The 22,478-nt window shown below is 41.4% G+C and overlaps 1 protein-coding gene across 1 annotated transcript; it reads right to left on the reverse strand.

The window, feature by feature from the left end:
• Positions 1–436: 436 nt before the first annotated feature.
• Positions 437–22,478, reverse strand: zbtb45 (zinc finger and BTB domain containing 45). The gene is made up of 6 exons (XM_079647817.1): positions 22,113–22,478; positions 19,038–20,338; positions 17,670–17,798; positions 13,331–13,471; positions 11,930–12,197; positions 437–5,687 (listed from the first exon to the last, which is right to left on the reverse strand). Exons 2-6 carry the CDS (start codon positions 20,082–20,084, stop codon positions 5,284–5,286), a joined length of 1,989 nt encoding a protein of 662 aa, XP_079503943.1. The 5' UTR covers positions 20,085–20,338; positions 22,113–22,478; the 3' UTR covers positions 437–5,283.

Raw genomic sequence — 22,478 nt, forward strand, 5'->3', positions numbered from 1 at the left:
CCTGAACATCATCAGGGGAGGACTCTTTAAAGTAGAGACACTACATACTGATATACACCTGAACATCAGCTTATTAGAGCCCCTTTAACAATTAATAGTGATGTTCTTAAACTCTTTAAATGTATATAACTCTGACCGGCCATTATGTCGCATAATGAGGACTTTTCAGAACAGTTTTTCAGCTTTACCATTAATAAATCTGGATTCCTTTTCCACCGAAGCTTAACACAAACAACCAAAAGTATAATATAATAAGCATATTGAATTAAATCTGGCAAAATCTGATCAAATTAGTAAACATGACATACAAATGAAGCAAACTTGCAGTACACTATATAGATGATTTGAGGCATTTACTCACCTGACCTAGTGTGAGACACACAGACACACACAACACTTGTTAATTGGGAAAACAATGTACTCTGTGACGCACAGCTGGCCTTGAGCCATAGAAGACTTTTTATTTGGAGAAAGAAATCTTTGAAATCACTCATTTTTAAAATTCAATTAATTCATTGAGTACGACATCTAAGTTCTCAGAAAAAGTTAAAATCATGCCTTTTAGTCTTTTTATACATAAAAGATGTGGTTTTACGATGACAAATGGTTTTTTATTTTTTATAAAATGAATGTTTCTTCTTCTTCTTCTTCTGACATATTTAACCTCTGTTAAAGAAATAATAATGTAGAAAAACAATTATCAACCTCCCTCCCAATAAAACAGAAAAAAGGCATAACACTGTACGTTACAATGCGCTGACATGGCTTCAAAGCACACATATTACAGTACTGTTCAAGGGTCCGCCTCAGACAAGATGCACCGAAACCTCAAACAGATCAACACTGCTTATTCACCAAACAGACCACAGCATGGACACTGGCAAATGAGGTAAATATTTCCTAAAAAAGCACCAAAGGTTTGGCGTAAAATGTTACATATAGCTTATAGCCAACAGATTGTTGGAGGAGTTTCAGTCCAGCTTCTTTTAATTATCTATAGAGTGGTGCAGGAATGAGTCCTAATACCTGGAAATAAGTCAGCATTTTATGGTTCCGGCTCCCTCGTCTTGACATTTTTTTATGACCGTTTTCTGGTGGTGAGATGCCTGAAATAAGGTCTGTGGTTGACACTAGTTTGCGAGATTTTCCTGTTTGTTCTAGCAAGTTCTCCTAGTGGCCAAATGGTGGTACTACGCTATCTGTGTCAGTCCGTGACGTCATTGGGCCCAAAAATACTTTTTCCGCATTGACTTACATTGGAAAACAGATGTCTGTAGATCAGCGGATATTATATTTTTTATTTAATCAACTACTAAGAACGTATACTTTAATAACCCGCATTTAAATTTGCATTTTACCTCGTCTGGTTTAGTTAATGTTTTTGTGGTAAGAGGCCTGAAATAAGGTCTGTGGTTAACGCTAGCCAAGTAGATTTTAACGTTCAGATAGCCCACTGGTGAATGTTAAGCCCCCAGGAAGTGCGCCACACGTCGAAGCAAATTCCCATAGTGGCCAAACAGCGGTACTACAACTCCGTGAATTAATTGGGCCCAAAACGTTTTTTTCCCATTGACTAACATTGGGAACGAAACGTCCATTAATCAGCTGATTTAAAACTAAATCAACTACCCAGCACAAACACCTTTATAGCCCTTATTTAAATAATTAGGGTTTAAAGTTGTAAAATGTGCTAAATGAGACGACTAAACGTAATCGAGTTGAACATTAGCCACCTTTAGCTTAGCGGTGCTGAAATGAAGTCATGTGAGCGTGCTGTAGTTCCTTTATAGCCTACAGTTAGCTTTTTACTTAAAAATCATAAAGAAGTGTTCAAATGTGTTGAGATTATCCTGCTGAACAAAACATGTAAGTATCATAAACGTGGGTTTGCCACAGAGCTTGTATTCATCAATATGCCGAAATCCAATGGAACAATCCCATTGTTTTTGTCGAGGGAGCCCGGGGGATGCTATCGTCGTAATACGTCATCACTGCACCACTCGATTATCACCCGCACTGCTGGCGAAACAAATTAACTTGCAGCATTCTGACGCCAATGAACACATGCTGAAAGGCCTGCTCCACGTAAATAAGCAAATGTTTTTATAAACCACATTTAAAATGGGACATTACATGTCAATATTTATAGTGAAGTCCAGACACAAAGGATTTGAACCAAAGCCTTTGCTGGATTCACTCTTTCTGAAGGAAAGTGATATTGAAGTCAAATGATCTCATCACTCGCAAAGCTCACGATGGGGAGGTCCACGTAAGAAATCATTTTAATTAGAAGGCTCTTACAAAGCTTAAGTAAACTACTGAATATCATATAATGCTCCGACTGACAAACATGAAGGGAAATTAGCAAAAAGCAGGGACACTTAAGGTCTTTTTAAGATCAAGGTGTAAAGAAAAGGGAAAAACAATCTTAAGCCAAATACTTGGGGGGACAACAACATCTAGGTCTAAATCATATGATGTGCAAACTTAATTGTGCATAGAGATCAAATTGTAATAAATATTAAAGTGACAATTAACATTATCACAAGTTTGACTTTGTCTAAACTTTGTCGGGGTGATTGTACATTTTCATGATTAATTTAGTTTTACTAAAACTTTAAAAAAAGGTAGTTTTTTTTATAGCGCTGCGAGAAAAGCTTTTATAGGTTTTTTTAAGCAACAAAAATGTCCCATTCATTATTAATATAATTAACCAGAGCCCAAGAAGACCAACACAACCAAACACTTAATAAAAATCCTGATAAAAATCATTGATTTGTCATAGTCACTTCCTCTGGATGGCTCTTTCACTTTAAACTTTTTTTAATCTTTTTTTGATTTTTTGCCCTATTTCTGCATCAAAGAATCACATGAGCAACAAAGAAGAAGCTGCGCGTCGTAGCGATGTGTACAGGAACTTTACACAGAAGTACTTTAGTACGTTTTTTGAAAAAGTAAACGGATCTGTCGTAGCTTTTCGTTTTCACTGTTTCTTCGTCTGCTGTAGCTTAAAAGATGTGAAGCACAATGCCTGTCTTTGGACCACCGAGGTAATTGTAGGTGTGTGTGTGTGTGTGTGTGTGTGTGTGTCTGTGTCTGTGTGTGTGTGTGTGTGTGTGTGTGTGTGTGTGTGTGTGTGTGTGTGTGTGTGTGTGTGTGTGTGTGTGTGTGTGTGTGTGTGTGTGTGTGTGTGTGTGTGTAAAACATGCTGAAATGTTTCCCAAACATTTCAAAAGAGATAATAGTGTCCCGTCCTGTTTTTTTTTCGAGGTATATGATCCTGGGCCGACCAGTGGCGCCTGTGGAAAATGTTACAAAGCTGTCTGATGGATGATGGTGAATTTCATTCACACTGCTGTGCGTCACGCCTACTCTTCCTCCTCCTCTTCCTCCTCCTCCTCTTCCTCCCTGCTGTAGTCACTACTCTACATTGAGTCATTCATCACCCTGCGTTGAATAGCTCCGGGCTCCATTCACTTTCAATTCAGTTCATTCAGGAATTTCTTTCTCTAATGTATAAAAAAAGGGAACTTTTTTAATTAACAAGGCTTTTAAGGTGTTTTTCTGTTGTTTCATGTGCTTTAGCCACAAACAGACAATAAGTCACACATTCAACCACAGAGGAGTGTGAGCGATATACACACCTGTTTGTCTCATACGTTTAACTCCTGGAGGAGGGATGTAAAAACATTTTCAAATTCTAGCAATGCAGGTCTTTGCTTACATTTTCCAGCGTAACAGATAACAACCAGATTTAAGTGTTTTATAAGTTCCCTTTTAAACAATTCTTCTACTTTAACTAAATATATAACCATTTAAAATGTAATATTTAAAAGCGTGTGTGTGAGGATTGTAAAAGAAGGCCTCGTCTTTCGGTTTACATGTATGAGTTGAGTTAAAATATATACGACACCTTTTCTAAGAGAAAATCTCTTAAATATTAAAGAGAAATTTTTTTTTTTTTTTAAATGCAGTTTTTGGATTGTTTTCCTCCAGGTGTCGGGATGAACAAAGTGCTTCATAACATAAACTCAGTTAAATAATCTACGTTTGACTTGATGCACTTTAAAGATGTGACACTGAACTCCTGAATTAAATGAATTGAGGGTGAATCAAACCCTGCACCCCCCCTCCCTAATAACCCTTCCTTACTTGCTTCTCTGTTTAACCCCATCCCTCACCTCCCAACCCACTCCCAAACCCACTCCCTAACCTTTGGTGACTCTCTGGTGTCTTTGAAACAGGGTTCCTACACATTTAAAAAAACATGTTGGCTGGATTTTGGATGGCTGTTCATCAAGGTGTGTGATTGTTAGCGGTGCCGCTCTTTAGCGTACGATAACAGCAACAAATGTCACAACACGAGGGAAGGACTACAAACAGCTGTTAAAAGACCATTTTTTTTCTTTTTTTACAAATGTTTCCAGGATTATGTGCAATTCCACCTTAGAAATCTACATTATGTTCCAGCCGTGTGTAAGAACCCTGATTGAAAGTGTTGTTAAGTTTAAAAGACGGGAACCTGTAAGTGCTTTTCCGACCAGAACTAGGACCCTAAAAATGGTCGGTTTGAGGAATGGGCTCCCTATCTTCCCCTTATTCTCCCCCTATAGTCTATCTGGCAGCTCAGTCTGATTGTGAACCCGTTAAAATGTTGAATACCCCAAAGTTTTATGACAGAAATGTATAGCAAGGGTCCCCAGCACTAAGAAACTATCGGATGCTAACTTGCTTGTTTGGGCGATTCTGCAGAATTAGCATACTAAGTGGTGTTAATTAGCTAAAGTTAAAGAGTTAAAGTCTCCGTCTATGTACTCCCGGTGACCTGATTTTAAGAAGTTTGGGAATTACAGGACTCAAAACTGTCATTTTGTTAACCTAAAAATGTCAGAATAGATTCAGCATCCTCAATATACCACACCAAAATTGTCCAAATCAGCCAAGCCATTTTTTAGCTATTGCCTGCGTATGCTAATCAACGCAACTTATGCTAATCGTGCCACCATGGCCTTTGACCCCTAACCCATCACAGTTAATTTTTACTTTATTATGCACCCCTTTTGTTTGTTTGTTTGTTCACTATGTAAAGTGGTCTTGGGTCCCTTGAAAGGCACTATACAAATGTAATCAATTATTATTAATAATCCTGAAAATCGCCCAACGTATGAACCTTAGCATCCAGCAGCTCCTACGTCCTGGGGACCCCGTGCTAAACATTTCTCATATAAAACTTTCGGGAACTCCTCCACATCTCCGTGTTCCCACTAGCTGCCCTCTAGACCTTTAGGTAGATGAGGCTCCGTGGCTGGGCATGTTGGCCATGTTTCCCACCATCCCAGCGGCCGTAGCCATACCTGAGGACCCCCCCAGCGGCGTGGGGCTGTGCTTGGGGGGTGAGGTCATGTCGGCCCCTCTCCCCTGGGGGGGGTGGGGGTGGGCGTGCTGCAGGGCGTGGCGCTCCAGCAGCGTGCGGTGGGTGAAGGCCCGCTGGCACACGTTGCACTGGAAGGTGCGCTCGGCTCGGTGCGTGCGCATGTGCACGTTCAGCGAGCTCTTCTGGGTGAAGCGTTTTCCACACATGGAGCACTGGAAGGCCCGCACGCCTGTGTGCACCACCATGTGTTTCAGGAGGTAGTCGCGCAGAGAGAAGGAGCGCCAGCAGATGGAGCACTGGTGAGGTTTCTGACCTGCAGGACACACACACACACACAGAAGAAGTGCCGTAAGAACTTTTAGAATTCATTTGAAGGTTCTGGTTATTACATATAGAGCCCTGCGTGGAAATACACTGGAATATATAATGTGACCTTCTCCATCCTTACATCGCCGGTAGGTCACTTATGGCGCATTTCCACTACAGCGCGGAGCCGTGCTCGTTTTTGGTTGCGTTTCCACTTGGCGTAGTTCCGGCTAGCGGGTTTATTTCACAGTTTTTCTGGCCCCATAAAATCCAGGTTCTTTCCGCACCAACAACCGGGCTGAGTCGGGCTGAGTATGCTAAACTAGAGAGAGAATCGCTGGCAAGGGGGCTACAACTACAACAAGATGAACATATTTGACCGTGATTTCATTGTAATACACGTTTCAAAATGATGCCGAAGTAACAACATACTGATACCGGATAGTAAAAACCATGAATTAATGCTTTGACAAGTCTTCAGACAGACGGCAGGCGAATACCTTTTAAAATGCGTGTCTTCTGAATGGAGATCGGCTAAGCTAACGCAGTAAATGCTCCGACCGTCCACACTCACAACAACGGCCTACAGACATAAATAAACCAGTGACTGTATTCGCCATGACACAGACAGTCTGTGGTTTGTACTTGTTTAACTTTTGTCTAGTTTCTGAACAGATATGAGGAGGTGTGAGCTCTGAGTGCTAACAGCTAACGGCTAATGTTGTTTTTCTGTGGCTCTCATTGAAGATGACGTCACGGCTCCGCCTACACTGCGTTACTATAGTTACTGCCCCAGCTACTAAACTGTAATGGAAACGCAGCATAAAGTGAGCCAGTCCTAACAAGGCCTAAAAAGGCCTAGCCATCAACGCATTCACTTAATCACTGATTGAGATATGATGAAGCTAACTTAATCTCATACATTCATGGGATTTATGTAACAGTGACAGAGAATAAGTGTGCGCCCACATGCACTACTTTTGTTTTTATATGCTGTTGTAAATACTCCTGTTGTCTGCTGTGTTCAGACTTAAGTCATGTTCGTGATGCCACATTCAGGAGGACATTCAGTACCTTTTTTTGAGCTGAAGACCGTTGCTAGAAGCTGCAACTAGACCGCAGAAGTATTGTTTTTAGTATGGAACAATTTCACACACAGATATCGGGAGGCTAGACCTATACACTTGGTTTATTATGGTTTATAATTTCATGTCAAACTGAAGAAGAAGAAGAAGAAGATGGCTGAACTGTTCAGTGTCAATCCAGTGGAGATGGAGATGGAGGTTATAAATCTCCAAAATAATGTTCAGCTTAAGTCTCAGCAAAACTCACAACATTTCTGGAGCCTTGTAGACCCAGAAAACGATAAGAACATTCACCAAGCAGCACGGAACATGTCTGCTTTATTTGGTTCTGTTCTACATACCTTTGTGAAGCAGCTTTTCTGACATGAATGAAATCTAAATACTAGAGATGTCCCGATCCGATCACGTGATCGGGGATCGGAGCCGATCACGTGATTTTCAAAAGATCGGAATCGGGAGAAAAAAATCGGGGATCGGGATTTTTTTTTTTTTTTTTAAATACTTTTTTTTTAAATTTTGTATTCAATGTTACAAAATAAAAATGACCATTGTTCAAGTCTTAAAGTCATCCTGAGGCCTTAGTTTTGGTTTCAAATTACAGAACATCATGTATGTGTTGCTTCTTTGGGGCTTGTTTTCATAGACCTGGTTGCTTATTTCTCTCAAATCTGGCAACACAGTGGGCAGGGCGCAGTGTCTAACTGTAGCAGTAAGCTAACGAGTACTGAAAGCTTTATTTTGTTTTGATCCAATGCTGCACAACTGAACTGATCCAATGCTGCTGTGAAAGAAAGAAGCTATATCCATGTTGGATAGAATATCCAATTTAAATAAAAAAATAACCTTAAGGGACAACTTGAATGCTTTTTTTCTTTTTTTTGTCTTAATGCATTGCGTAAAGATCGGATCGGGAAAAATCAGTATCGGCAAATTGTCAAAATCAAATGATCGGAATCGGATCGGGAGCAAAAAAAGGTGATCGGGACATCCCTACTAAATACAGAACAAGACTGACGGATGAACATTTAAATGACTATTAGAGTGAACCTAAGTGGGTACACTCCAGCATACACCTCTATGGTGGACTCCATGCCGTGCCAGTCATCTCACTAACTGTAAGAAAGAGTGAATGCCACTTATTTTACACATGTGCCCTAAGATGTGTGTAAGGTGGTGATTAAGGACATTTAAGTGAATTTATGTGGGCCATAATAATATGTGAGAAATTGTCCTTTTCTTGGACCTTGATGTGAAGTGAAGATTTTTACCTTTTAAGGATTAGGTATTGCAATTTCACACGTGCAAAAAAGTAGCTTGATTCAACTGATGAGGGCTATGTGAATAAATGTAAGCGATGTGATGCAAGTAGCTCTTGGCCACTTTCATTTTTTCAAAGTAGCTCTCAGATGAAAAAAGGTTGGAGACCCCTGCTTTAGATAATTCAAAGTAAATGTGTTAGCATTGGAGTTAGTAGAAAAAAAGGCAAGATGATAAGAAGTCTTTCACAGGTTTAGGGTTGGTTCTTTCTATACAGTATATGCTGCTAAGGTTGACTTTCAGAGGATCCTCCATGTTATCAATGATTAATGCCACTGTATGGTGGAATATATATATCTGCACAGCATCCAGAGATCTTTGCCTCTGCCTCTTCAGAAGCTCAAGGTTTATCGTCTGAGAGAGGAAGTACGAACTCAAGCTGCAGGATTTTCTTTCTTCAACAAGCTGGCAGACGTCGCACAGCCTTGATAAATCCTTTGTTAATGAACTTGTTCACGTATTCAAACATCCAGCAGTCACAGAGCTTTGTCAATATACATTTAAAATCCACCTGATCAATGTTCTCTTATATTAACTCTCCTTTTAGCCTATTTTTGGTCATTTGAGAAAAATATTGCGCTGAAGTAGCTAAATATTCCACTTTCCTTTTCCTGTGTCTATATGCCATTTACATTAGGTCTGTGTATATGTAACAATGTCACAATACAATATGTATGATGATACATGGGTTAAGATTTTATATATCCCAATATATCGTAACACTGTTGGCACGGCAATATTTTGCGATTTTAGAAAATGTAAGAAACATGACCCAGTCTAACGAACACAACCTTAAATGCATCAAATTGAGGTAATAATCACTTTTTGGTGCAAAGAGAACAGATCTTCATTTGCATTCAAGGTTCATGGTTCTTTATTTGTCATACGAACATAGCTACAGTAGTTAGGTATGTCGATGAAAATCTTAGGTCACAGGTAGGGATGTCCCGACCACCTTTTTTCGCTCCCGATCCGATTCCGATCATTTGATTTTGACAATTTGCCGATACCGATTTTTCCCGATCCGATCTTTATGCAATGCATTAAGAGAAAAAAAGCATTCAAGTTGTCCCTTAAGGTTATTTTTTTATTTAAATTGGATATTCTATCCAACATGGATATAGCTTCTTTCTTTCACAGCAGCATTGGATCAGTTCAGTTGTCCAGCATTGGATCAAAACAAAATAAAGCTTATCAGTACTCGTTAGCTTACTGCTACTATTAGACACTGCGCCCACTCTGTTGCCAGATTTGAGAGAAATAAGCAACCAGGTCTATGAAAACAAGCCCCAAAGAAGCAACACATACATGATGTTCTGTAATTTGAAACCAAAACTAAGGCCTCAGGATGACTTTAAGACTTGTACATGGTCATTTTTGTTTTGTAACATTGAATACAAAATTTAAAAAAAGTATTTATAAAAAAAAAAAAGAAAGAAAAAAAAAGATATCCCGATCCCCGATTTTTTTCTCCCGATTCCGATCTTTTGAAAATCACGTGATCGGCTCCGATCCCTGATCACGTGATCGGATCGGGACATCTCTAGTCACAGGCTTCTCCAACAGTGCAACACAATAATACAGAAAAACCGAAAAATATAGTGCAAGTAAATATTAAAAAGTAAATACAAAGAGGAAAATAGTTTGAAATAAGTGAAATAAGTCTATATGCAAGCTATTGGAATGATGTATTAGAAAAATAGATAAATAATGACTAAGTAGCAGATGAATGATATGGATGTTGTTTCAACAGTTCAGTTGTGTTTAACAGTCCTATTGCCTGCGGGATGAAGCTGTCTCTGAATCTGGTATATTCCCTGTTAACATCTCACATTATAGCATATTTTGAATGCAATAAAAGGGGGAGAGACGAGGCAGAAAAAAAACTGGTATGTAAAAATAACGTACGTTAGTTATTTGGAAGTATTTGCGTTTCAATAAAGATTAAGTTCTACAAACACGAGTTTGATGCAAGTCTTGCCAACCACCAGAGGTATCCTTTACTCAGCTGATAAGTGATATCGTTATCGCAATATTAAACAGTGTTATCGAATGTTTTTCTGATGTCGTGCCACCCTTTCTCAAACTCCTAGTTTACTGTACATCCGCGATGAGAACAGCTTGATTACAAGTTTGACGGAAAACCACAGAGAGTAAATGTGTCGTTAAACCAAATTACCTGAGATTTGGACCCGACAAACGACCGAGATGGCAGAGGTACACGTATCCTTTACTCAAGTAGAAGATAGAATCGGAGGGACGAAACCCTCTGTGATGGTCACACATGCATACACAGTGACATTTGGCTATTTGGGGTTGTCCGGTGCCTTGCTCAAGGGCACCACAGCAGGGAAGGAGGTGAACTGAGACCTCTCCAAGTAGCAGTCCACAGTCCATATTTAGGTCTGTTCGGGGACTTGAACCGGCGAACCTACGGCTCACAGTCCAAGCCGGAAGTACAGATTCTCGTGTTTAAAAATACTCTGGTGAAAGTAGAAGTACTGACTAAACTTCTTTACTCAACTCAAAGTAAAGAGGCTTTGAAATGTACTTCAGTAAAAAGTACCCATAACTAGCAGCTGTTTTAAAGAGTACCTGACCTCCCTTTATATTAATAGAACAATAATGTCATTGTTAGCTAATGAATGTTTCCATGGTGAACAACGGCAACATGACAACGTTTTCATTGGTCCCTCTTCTTTAGAGAAGACCAGGAAATGATGGATACACGGATCGTGTTCAAATCAATAGGCACGCAATGACTCTAAATAATAATGATCACGCCACCAAACACACATTCAGACTAAAGGAACCAGCCTGTTTGGGAAATGAGAGAAGTAGAAAGTACAGGTATTTGTGTTCAACATGTAAGAAGTAGAAAGTACAGGTATTTGTGTTCAACATGTGAGAAGTAGAAAGTACAGGTATTTGTGTTCAACATGTAAGAAGTAGAAAGTACAGGGATTTGTATTCAACATGTAAGAAGTCAAAGTAAAAAGTCTTCAAATAAGTAGTGGAGTAAAGTACTGAAACCAGAACGATGTACCATCATTTTTGGACTATAAGCCGCGCCTTTTTTCCCATTTTTCGACCCTGCGGCTTATATAACGGTGCGGCTAATCTATGGATTGTTACAGCTAACGGCCACTAGGGGACATCCTAAATCTATGGATTTTACAGGTTACAGTCCACCACCTTTAACTCTATGGGCTCTATGGCCGGTCCGCGCCCCCCACCTTTAAGCGGCGGGCTCCAGCAGGAAAAGCTGGAGGCCGGAAAAAAGTGAGACAGGTAGCGCGCAAAAATAAAAGTGGAACCGAGAGTGGTACGAGAGACAGAACGAGAGCAAGACAGACAGACATTACGAGAGCGAGACAGTTTGTCCCCGTACCACTGGTTGAAAACCACTGCTGTAGATCACTGCCGGTACGTGCGCTGGGAGCGAACCGTTTAAGTTTGAAAGTTGAAAAGTTTGTGTGTCTGAAGCGCTATGTGATACAGTACAGTTTACACAGCACATGTTCTGTAGCTACTATTGCACTAAATGCTAACACTTGAATACGTTATGCAAATATGCAACTTGTTTGTTGAAATGTTAATAAATGGGAGCTTCCTCAAACAGCCATCTCTTTCCCGACAATCCCCTCTGTGCACGAACCCTTACATATGGTAATGAAACATTAAAATACCTGCGGCTTATAGTCCAGTGCGGCTTATATATGTACACATCATTCAATTTAGCTGCTGCGGCTTATATTCAGGTGCGCCTTATAGTCCGAAAATTAAGGTACTTAAGTATAGTAACAAATTATTTGTACTCCACTACTTTCCCCCTCTGGAGTCTTACCGGAGTGGATGAACATGTGCTTGCTGTAGTTCTTCCTGGAACGTAAAGATTTGCCACAGTGCGTGCAGTCGAACGAGGTCTCAGATCCCTGGGAGGAAGGGGAGGGGCCTGCCGAGGAGGCGGGAGGGGGCGGGGCCGGGGTCATTGGCGCAGGAGGTGGAGCCTGTTGAGTTGGCTCCGCCCCTGCCATGCTGTCAATCCCTCCCATTGGCCCGCCCACATAGAAGGGGGATGGCTGCGATTGGCTCACTGGGTACTGGAAGAGGAGCTGAGGACGAAGGAAACGTCAACTGTTAGCGCCGGAGGAAATACCTCTAGAATGAAAGTGAAAACGTCCTTTCTTTTGTTTAGATATCTACAATACAATTCTTTGATTTGTGCTGTTCTGTTTTGTTCAAAAGATAGTCACAATCAGAATAAATGTGAAAATTAACTGTGAACATGTTTTTATATTTCCTTGTTTGTATTTATTTATTGATTTAGTTTAGATATTTACAAATATAAGGGGAGGGGGCCGGTATTCTTTGATTTGTGCTGTTTTGCTCAATATATCAGAACAAATGTGAGAATGAACTGTATACATGCTGGTTTTTTTGTATTTATTTTGTTTAAATATCTACAAATATAAGGGGAGGGGGTCGATGTTCTCTCTCTCTGCTGTGCTGTTTTGTTTAAAAGATCATCTGAAATTGCTTTGTATTTCTATTCCATATCTACACAACAAATGGTATTTGAGAACTAAAATAAACCTAGAAGTTGATAACGTTTTTTTCTTCCTTCATAATCATTATCAGGTATTTTTTGGGTTGTATTTCATTTATAATAACAGTGTGTGGTAAACATGTATGCATAGACAGCTGTTTATGCACGTGTGTGTGTGTGTGTGTGTGTGTGTGTGTGTGTGTGTGTGTGTGTGTGTGTGTGTGTGTGTGTGTGTGTGTGTGTGTGTATGAGGGTGTATTTGCAGGTGGGTATCTGTTTATACATATATATTATGGGTAAATAAGGAAAGAGGCTCCATTGGTTGACACACCTGTCAATCAAAATGAGTAGACCATCTAAAAAACTCCATCACCCGTTTCATTGTTCTGAGTTTCCCTAGAGCTTAAATTCAGCTTGGATTCTGTATTATTTGTAGTGATAAAGTGATCCGTCTTATACATCTTGAGCTTGATTTTTCTCCATATTTAATAATTAATGTTAATATTAAGATACTGGAGAATGATCTGGTATCAGAATTCCATAAAATGTAGATATTTAATTAAAAAGAGAGTTCCTAATTAATAAAAATGTCCTTGAAAGTCATCAGAAAACGATATGCAATTTACAAAGTGTTTCTGTAATTGCAGTACAGCTTGAATATAATTAGGGTGTTGCTTATGAGCGGCTGAGCACACTGACCTGGTTGTTGATGGACTGAGAGGTGGGAGGGGGAGTCAGGGGCTTGTTGACCCTTCCTCTGGGGTTGAAAGCCATGGCCTGAGGAGGCTCACTCTGGGGCCAGAAACTCTCCGAAAACACCCCCTGCTCATCGTAAAAATTCTGAAAATACACACAGAAACACACAGGATAAATAATTAAAGAGCCCAACTCATATCTCAGGATACCTGACAACAACAGCTTCTATAGATTTCATGTTTTCGGCTTCACATCAAGGATTTTTCTGTTAAAGTCGATAAAAAACATACTGTATCTTTAAGTACTGAACGATTACCTGCTCCATAGATTCACAACTTCCTCGTCTCCCTTGATGAACGTGTGCATGAAGAAACGAACCCTAACTACATATGTTTGGTCCTTCACTGCGTCTCCTCTCTTGTACATATACCTACAGACCACACCCCCCAGTATTTGCAACCTATTGTTTACAACTTGTACAGAGCGGTCCGACCAGTCACGCTGCATTTCTGTCAAAACAGCAGGGATCAAAGGTAAACTCTAACGTATGGCTGCCGGGGAGATAATGTGTGAAGAAATACCAGGGTGGGAGAAGCTCGTCTGAGGTGACGGGAGGAGGGTCCCAACATGACTGTCTCTGTTTGTCAGGGGGATAAGAGTTTAACTGACACATTGCTGGCATTGCAATTCACATGGACCGTAAAGGGTAGATGCAGATGTCGATGTGTTTGTGCAGTAGAAAAATGCAATTATTTAGTTATTTGGAAAATCCACTCCCAAATAGAACAAGAAAGTGAAATGTACGTTTTTAGTTAAAGAGGCTCTATTAGGCTTTCCCTTTCCTGTAGTAGGGCGTTCTATAGGTTTTAGTGCATGTAAATGGTCTGCAAAGGCTAACATCCCAAAGTTCCCCTGCCCGAAACGCCTCCATTGGATTCCTTTGTTTACTTCCATAACATAATGACATCACTACAGAACACTCTCGCTTCTATTGGCCAGCGCTCCAACACATCATACATGATAGGCTAAGGGGCGGGACATCTTTAAGCGGTTGACCAATCACAACAGAGCAGAACTATTTGCAGCTAGGCTAACTACTTATACAATAAGAAGGATATCAGAATCAGTGGAAAAGCTTGCTAGCTCCTCTAGCATTCATTTTAGATCAGCTAACACCGTCAGTTACCTTACCCCCATCTTGAACGGTATAGTGGTTTGAGTGGTTTGTTTGATTATATCCTTGCCGAGTCTAAGGTATACTTTTACACTTTTGACGGCTTAAGATAGCCGAAAGGCGGGGAGGAAGATAACCTGCAACATGTCATTTTTTTATTTTCGGGGGGGGGGGGGGGGGTTCTGCACCCCACAACACCCCCCCCTTCCCGCGTCCATTCGCGATGTCTCACAGAAACGACACCAGTAACCCAGCTCACACTGTCCGCTCCTCACAACATCCCGCCCACACGGCGCCCAGACCCCACGCAGCATTCTCTCATCTGTTTGTCCTTACTGGTGTCATTTCCTGGTTGCTAACAAACGCCATTGTAACACATAATCACTGATGTTCCGCTGTAACGGTGGTGGACTCATCAGAACAGAGTGGGCGAGCTGACCAATCAGAGCACAGTGGGCTCACCGGGAGGGGGGGGGGGGGGGGGGCAGGAGCTCCAACAAGCCGTGTAGGACAGAGAGTGAATGCACATACTTTACAGAGATGCTGTGAGAAACCAATGTGAGTTTGGAAAGTTGAACAATGTGAATCTATCCTCAACGATGGAATTATGGTCAGTAGAAATGGCCATGACATGGGCCCTTTAAATGTCTCAGTGTATTTGATCATACCTCTAACTCATAACTCTTTTCATAATAAGTTATTTTGAGATGAAAACATCTCTCAATATTGGGCATGAATAATCTTGAAATTTGAAAAGGATCAAATTAGTAGAAAGATAAGTAAAAAACATGATTTGTAAAATAGATAATGCTCCACAATCGGAGGCTCGTTTTAGTCTTACACTTCCAATGCTCTAAGATAAATCAGATTTCAAAGGTTTGTGATGAGATGTCTTTAGACACTGTGTCAAAAGATCTAAAGAGCAGAACAGTGAGACGGCTCATGTTCAGAAGATTAGATTATTTCAAGCAGTGCTGGGTAAATGGATGATCACATGCTTTCCTTCACATGAAAAACACGACGCCCTAACCTCCTCCCAAATTGCTCCATTTCATGTCTTGAGTGACTCTGCAGCACTTTAGAGGAACATACTGACGGGCCTGCAGCTGAGTCCTGTGAGGCAGATGTTCCTTGTGTTGTCTGCAGCAGACTGCGGCATAAATCCGCTCCGCTGTGTTTTCTCTCTCTTACTTACTTCAAGAGTTGTGACAGAAATAGTGAGAATAATGTTTCCTTCCCCTTCTATTTGATGTTTCTCATTGTAATGGATCCACACCTCAGGCCATTATGATTAGGATTTATTATTCTTATTAATCTTCTCTCTGTGCTTGTATTTAAGTCATTGGTATGTAAGCTGAAATATACATAGATATCTTGCTACATGCTATCCCATTTTATTTATATAGCACATTTAAAAACAACAGAGTGAACCAAAGTGCTGTACATCAATGCATATATAAAAAAGCAGCATAAATACATTTAGACAAAAACCGATAGGACAAAACAAAACGAATGTAAAAGCACGAGACAATAAAACCATCCTTATAGCCACAGACTGAAAACCCTCATGATTAAGGTGAGATACGTATACGGGTGTATGTTGTATGAATGTATGTGTCAGGGTTTCCGTTAGTCGGTAATTACCGTTTTTTAGCTGGTAAAATTTAATAAAAACCGGTAGATTCAAAACCTGCCGGTCAAAATGTCCGATGCTCCGATCGATTGGCCGACGGTCATTATCGGCCGATATTAACTCGTAATAGTTTGATCTGTGCTCTCTATAAAGGCCGATCAGGAGAGCTGGACCTGATCGATATGGACATAAACGCGAGTGAAGTGTAACCGGACGCCAGAGGGAGGTCAGATCAGCTGCTGCATAATCACCTGAAGCCCCGCCCACATGAGAAACTGACGGGCTGTCAGGAGGGGGAGAGGAAAAAGAGAGGATCCGTTTCTCCCGTGTTATTATTCAAAGTGAATTTAAACTTTTGAATAATGTACTTCATCTACTACAAGTAATTTATTTGAATGTAATAATTATGTTGTTTGTGGAATCATTTATTGAAAAATGAATCTGAATTTTTCGATCTGTTACGATTATAAACTGAAGCAATATAAAAATGGCTCCCATGAAGGAGTTTTAAACATCAGCATATCCGGTCCTAGTCCGGTAATTACCTGCTAACGGAAACTCTGCTACACAAGTCTTATTTTTATTATTGAAACATGACGGGTAAGTTTCAAACTTGTCCGGTAAAATAAATTCTGTCCTGACATTTGACCGGCGAGAAATGATCCTAGCGGAAACCCTGGTATGCGGGTGCATGTTGTATGTGGGTATATGTTGTATGCGGGTGCATGTTGTATGTATGCGGGTGTATGTTGTATGTATGTGGGTATATGTTGTATGCGGGTGCATGTTGTATGCGGGTGTATGTTGTATGTATGCGGGTGCATGTTGTATGTATGCGGGTGCATGTTGTATGTATGTTATGTCTGAATGTTTAAAAAAATGACAATAAAAAGAGTATACAAAAACACATCTTACACATCAAGGTATTTCTGAAAAGTTTCCTTCTTTGGCCAAACGCAGGAGTTTTCACCAAAGCACAACGCAGAAAGGAAGGTTTAAAATCTGCATAATCTGGTTTATTATATATACTACGACTATGTAGGTAGAGTAGGTAATTCACTTCAGAAACACTTTTTGTTATATTCCATGGAATGCTCTTAACATCCTGATAGCAATGAATATCTGACATGCTTTGACAATAAATCCATAATAAATGTCATCTGTGGAAGCCGTGGCGCTGTAAAAAGCACGACCAATCATCTGAGCCGGCCCGGCTAAAATAACTGGATGGCCTACCTGCCTGTCAGCCTTCCATCTGTGCACAAACTTATCTCGTGCCCTCATTGGTCATGTGCGCGTTCGTGTGTGTTGGAGGAGGGGCTCTGTCAGGAAGTCTGAAGGAAGAGGCAGATTTTTTTCGGCTGTGTATTTTCAAATTCTAGCGCACTCTAGCCGGTTTCTCCATTCTTACCTACCCCACCTTTAATGTAATGCATAGAGTAATGCTTCTTCTCAAAAAAGATATTTTAAACGATCTGCATAATCTGTACATTTTCAGTTGGCCTTTTTCGTAGGCACCTCCGAGTCAAACCCACCTGTCCAAATCCTGCCATGGGTTCCTGGGAGCCTTCCTGCTGTCCATCTCTTCTCCCGTCCTGCATGGAATAGATGGTCCCATCCTGAACGCCTTCATCTTTCACCACCACGCCTTCTCCTCCCAGCACCTGACCAGGAGAAAGAAAAACACCCCATTTCAATGCAAAGTAGTGAAGAGATAACGTTTGCTTTAGTTGCAGGAGCTTAAAAAGGCAGAAGATCACAGCATATGGAGTTAGTTAGAGCTCTCTTTAAAAGCCGGTGAACTGATAAGTTTAACGACCTACAGTGAATGAGCAGAAGTCCATAGAACATCAACAAGGCAATTACTGCAGAAGTTGAGGCGAGAGCTCCTCTTCAACTGTGCAAAGTGCAGGAACATCTCAGCGATATACGCCAATGCAGTCGGTGTGTGGTGTGTGTGAGAAGAGGGGAAAAAGCAGCAAAAGGAAAAAGAAGCGAAAAAGCAAAGCAGCTCTGCGTGCCTGAAAGCTGTAACCATGGCAACCCTTCCCCTTATTCCCCCTACCTAAACTGGTTCCTGTTACAGCAGCTCCTACTCACTTTAATATATTTACCGGTACTTTATTTAACGTACTTTTGTTTTTATGCATGCTTCTTCGTTAACATTAAATCTGTCTTTTATTTATTTTGATTATTGCACATATTTTATTCCATTCTATTTCAATGTAAATACTGCTATATTTTATTTTACCATATTTTTTAATGTTAATATAGTTTTCTTAAAATAGTGTGTTTTACATGTTTTGTTTTACTTGTATGTATGCACCATGACATGAAGTCAAATTCCTCGTACGTGTCAACCTACCTGGTAATAAACATGTTTCTGATTCCCCTCTGTGTGACTAAAAAAGGTATTCTGATTCTGATTTGATGACATTGTAATTATTGTAAATCTAACTGTATTTGTGTCATTGTGTTTGAATACCCATTCGCTGGTATTTTCACATTTATCTTGTCATTTTTACTATATTCTCAGATATGTTTGTTTTTGTTACATTATCATTCATGTTTGTTGATTTGTGAAGCCCTCTGAGAGAAATGTGTTTTGTGATATTGGGCTATAATATATCCCTGTGGATTGTCAAAGGGGGAGCCTTGTTGCGGGGAAATTATACAGATGGCTAGTCCGCCCCTGAAAATGTCTATGCAAAGGTTATTATTAATAATAATAAAAAATTAAAAAATCTAAAAAAAAATAATCCATTTTTTTTAATAATTTTTTTTTTTTTTAATTTTCCATTTTTATTTTGTAATCATCTCGCGACCCCCACTCGGGGTCTCGTGGGAACTCCTGGGCTATATAACCACATTTGAATTGAATTGATTCTGTTTCTGACTGATACCTGGTGCCTGAGCGGTTGCCTCTGTTTCCGGCTGTGACTCGCCCCTCTGTCTCGGTCTCCCTCTCTCCCCCGATCCCTGCCGTCGTGCTCCTCCTCCTCGCTGTACCGCTCCATCGCCACCAGCTCGTCCGATAGATCGCCGGCGTTTCCTCGGAGACTGTCCCTGCCGATGCTGTCGACGCTGCCCACGCCGGAGCTGCACCCGGCCGACAGGTTCCCCGTGCTGCCCGCTCCGTTTGCCGTCTGCGCCAAAAGGTCCCGCAGCTTGTACCGGACGTCCTGAGTGCAGCTGGAGTTCTGCTTCATGAGGATTGCTCCGTCGTTTCCATCACACATGGATCCTGGTCCCAAGTCGCCCAAAGACATCAAACTCACCGTGTTAGCTTGCTCCATTTGACCCGAATCGTTAACATTGGCGACCCCTAACCCGCCGCCCATGTTGCTAGCTGCACATTCTGCCATGAAGTTGGGGAAGTTTGCGTACCCTCCACCTCCGCTTGCACCCACAGAGCAGCTCCCACCGCCCCCGCTATCTCTCCCTTTCCCCCCGCCTCGCTCTTCTTGTTTAGGGAGAACTCCTCCGAGCATCCCTCCTCCTCCACCTCCTCCTCCGCCTCCACCTCCTGCTGCCGCCGCTGCCGCCGCCGCCGCTGCTGTAGCCGCCGCTTTCCTCTGAGAGATAATCTGAGTACACTCGTCAATAACCGTCTTAATCTGCAGGATGCTGGCGGCCGTGAGGATGCAGAGGGCCTGGGATTGCAGCACCACCAGGGAACCGCTGTACATGAAATCCACCAGCTGCTTGACGGTTTCCGCAGGCACCAGAGGGGGCACGGAGATCTCAGAGTGACCCAGGAGGAGCTTGTCCTGGAAGAAGGGGCTTCCGGCGGCCAGGACGCAGGCGTGGGCTCGTAGCGACGCGTCGTGTATCCTTACCGTGACGTCACAGAAAAGGCCTTCGCGCCGCTGCGTTCTCAGGGCCTCCAGCACCGACTGGCTGGAGTTGTGGAGGTGGATGTAGTGCACGGTCTCTGTGCCGGACACCATGGCGGGAGGCGGCGAGTCGCTGGGGATCGGGTGGGAGTGGGGGTGAGGGAGAGGGGGCAGGTGTCTGGGGTTCTGCGACAGCTTGAGGGATAAGGAGGACAGGGAGGGAAACGGGTACAGTGCATGGGCCACGGTGGGTCCGTTTTCCCTCAAACGGTCATGAGTCTCTGATTTGGGAGAGAGAGTGAGGAGATAAGTGTGTTGTCCTGAGAGAGAGGGGGGTTTCCACCAGCGTCCCTTTCTTTTTCACAACCCTGTTGAGATAAATCAGAAAGAGAACGATTCATTTTGTATTCGGGATTGTGGGAAACGGCATTTCGATCTCTCTGACTGTACACACAAACTGAAAGCTTGACAATAAAGTTGACTTTGACGAAACACTAAGCAGCTGTTAAACATTCAGAAATAAAGGATCAATCAATATAAGAAAATTCCAAATCTCCAAGAATGTCATCCAGCAGTGATGCATGAAGCAAAAATGCAAAACCAGTTCCTGATTCCAGTTTCTAAAATGTTAGAATTGTTTCCTTTGCTTTTAGTTATAGGTGTCTGACTCGACTTCAGAATGTCTTAGATGACTTCAAGGTTTCAAGGCTTTTTAATTGTCATTAAAATCTTAGGTCACATGTGGCTCCTCCAACGGAGCAACACAATAACAAAGATAAAATAATACAAGTAAATAAAATAAAATATAACAGAAACAGAATATAATAGAAACAGTGCAGAATAGTCTACACAGTCATTGGAATATTGATATATGAGTTGGAACCAGATGAATGTTCTTTGACACTCATGATTAGTTGATACGAAAGACAGATCTGTAAACCTGAGTCTCTCCATAAAGATCATGGTAAAGCAACACTTTGACACCCCTTAGAAATACAAAATAACTTATAGACTCAAGAAATCTTAGTTGACTAAGACCAGATAGAAACCATCTCATTTAGAAGTGGCGGACCTACATCGAGTGACAGTAAAATGAACATATTTGGGTTTTTAAATGCTTATCAGACCAACTAGAACACACATAATCATATTTATGTAATCATATTATAATTACAAAGCTAACAATCATCATTGCATACATTAAGTATTTTGTTGTGTTTAAAGGTGACAACAAATTAGATGTGTTCATAAGATCCTTAGAAATCAGTCAATCAGCATGGAAAAAGCATCACAAAACTACAAATCGATTAAGAAATCGAAAGATCATCTAATTGAGATGTGGCAGCCCTACTTTGAATGGCAACTACAATACATATAATAATACAAGAAAATATTACAAATACTAAAACTAACAATCATCATGTCATGCTTTTTGTACACCGATTTGTGCCATGTTAGAGCTAAGAAACACGGCTGTATTTGAAGCAGACAACTAAATGATATGCTAATTAATTCCTCAATCAAGTCTCGTGCATCCTCTGGAACACCTGTCCTGGACAAATGACAACACGTGCAGTGCGCGAGCCCAACAGTTCCCTCAGGTCAGTTTATTTGGCCATTACTCACAGCTGGTGGCCGGTAACGCAACACCAAAGATACATGTGTCTGTTAGATGCACAAAGAGTGAGGTAGTAAAATATGGACAATCATAACCCTTTGTTTATTAAGTGTAAACTGTCAGTTCCAGTAAATATGTTTCCGAGCAACGACGTTAGCTCCAGGTTAACGGTGACAAGCTAACCAGAACTAACCTGAGCTAGCCGTTAGCTTAGCGTTAGCTGTTGACATTAGCCACTTGACACCCGCACGGAAATCTGCACGAAATGTACAGATTTTCTTTATGCAAAATGAGCCTCGCCATCGTGCCTATCGTGACACATAAAAGCAGCTATCGGAGCTAGCTCCATTACAATGCTAACCTAGCTCGGTTTACTAGCTAGCTAGCTCAAATTGACACAACTAGTTACGTTAGCATGCCATGCTAACGGGCTACCACCACCCTTTTTTTCGGCACAAAGTGCGTTAACGTGACCCTCGTGTTAGTTGAACAGTGTCCCAGGTTGTTTAATCGTGATCACCTACCCGCAATGTGCAGTGACAGCTCCGCGCTGTTGAGTGTGAGGCAGATGGATGCAGCAGGAAGCTCTCAGTGTTAACGCACCCAACCTGGTGAGAGCTGGAAACAAACACACACATGCACGCAAACACACACTCTCATACTCACACGGACTGTCTTGCACACAGACAAGGGATGTGGAGTTTCTCGTGCTTTAACGCCAGCTAGGCAATCCACACATATAATATATGCTGTGTGCTCCTCTCTCATTCTCACCCTTTTATAAAGTAGGACACATTCCTGCACACAGATTTTCTCACATCAGACTGATCAGAGACGTGGATGCACAGAAATGCATGTGACGTGAGCACACCTGTACAAACCCACACACT

The sequence above is a fragment of the Notothenia rossii genome (genome assembly GCF_949606895.1).
Source record: "Notothenia rossii genome assembly, chromosome: 1".
Lineage (NCBI taxonomy): Eukaryota > Metazoa > Chordata > Actinopteri > Perciformes > Nototheniidae > Notothenia > Notothenia rossii.

Coding starts and splice junctions, on each gene's coding strand:
- zbtb45 (XM_079647817.1), bottom strand. CDS start 20,084: ATGGTGTCCGGCACAGAGACCGTGCACTACATCCACCTCCACAACTCC. Junction 13,472..17,669: donor CCATGGCAGGATTTGGACAG/GTGGGTTTGACT, acceptor GTGTATTTTCAG/AATTTTTACGATGAGCAGGG. Junction 5,688..11,929: donor GCACATGTTCATCCACTCCG/GTAAGACTCCAG, acceptor TGTGTCCTGCAG/GTCAGAAACCTCACCAGTGC.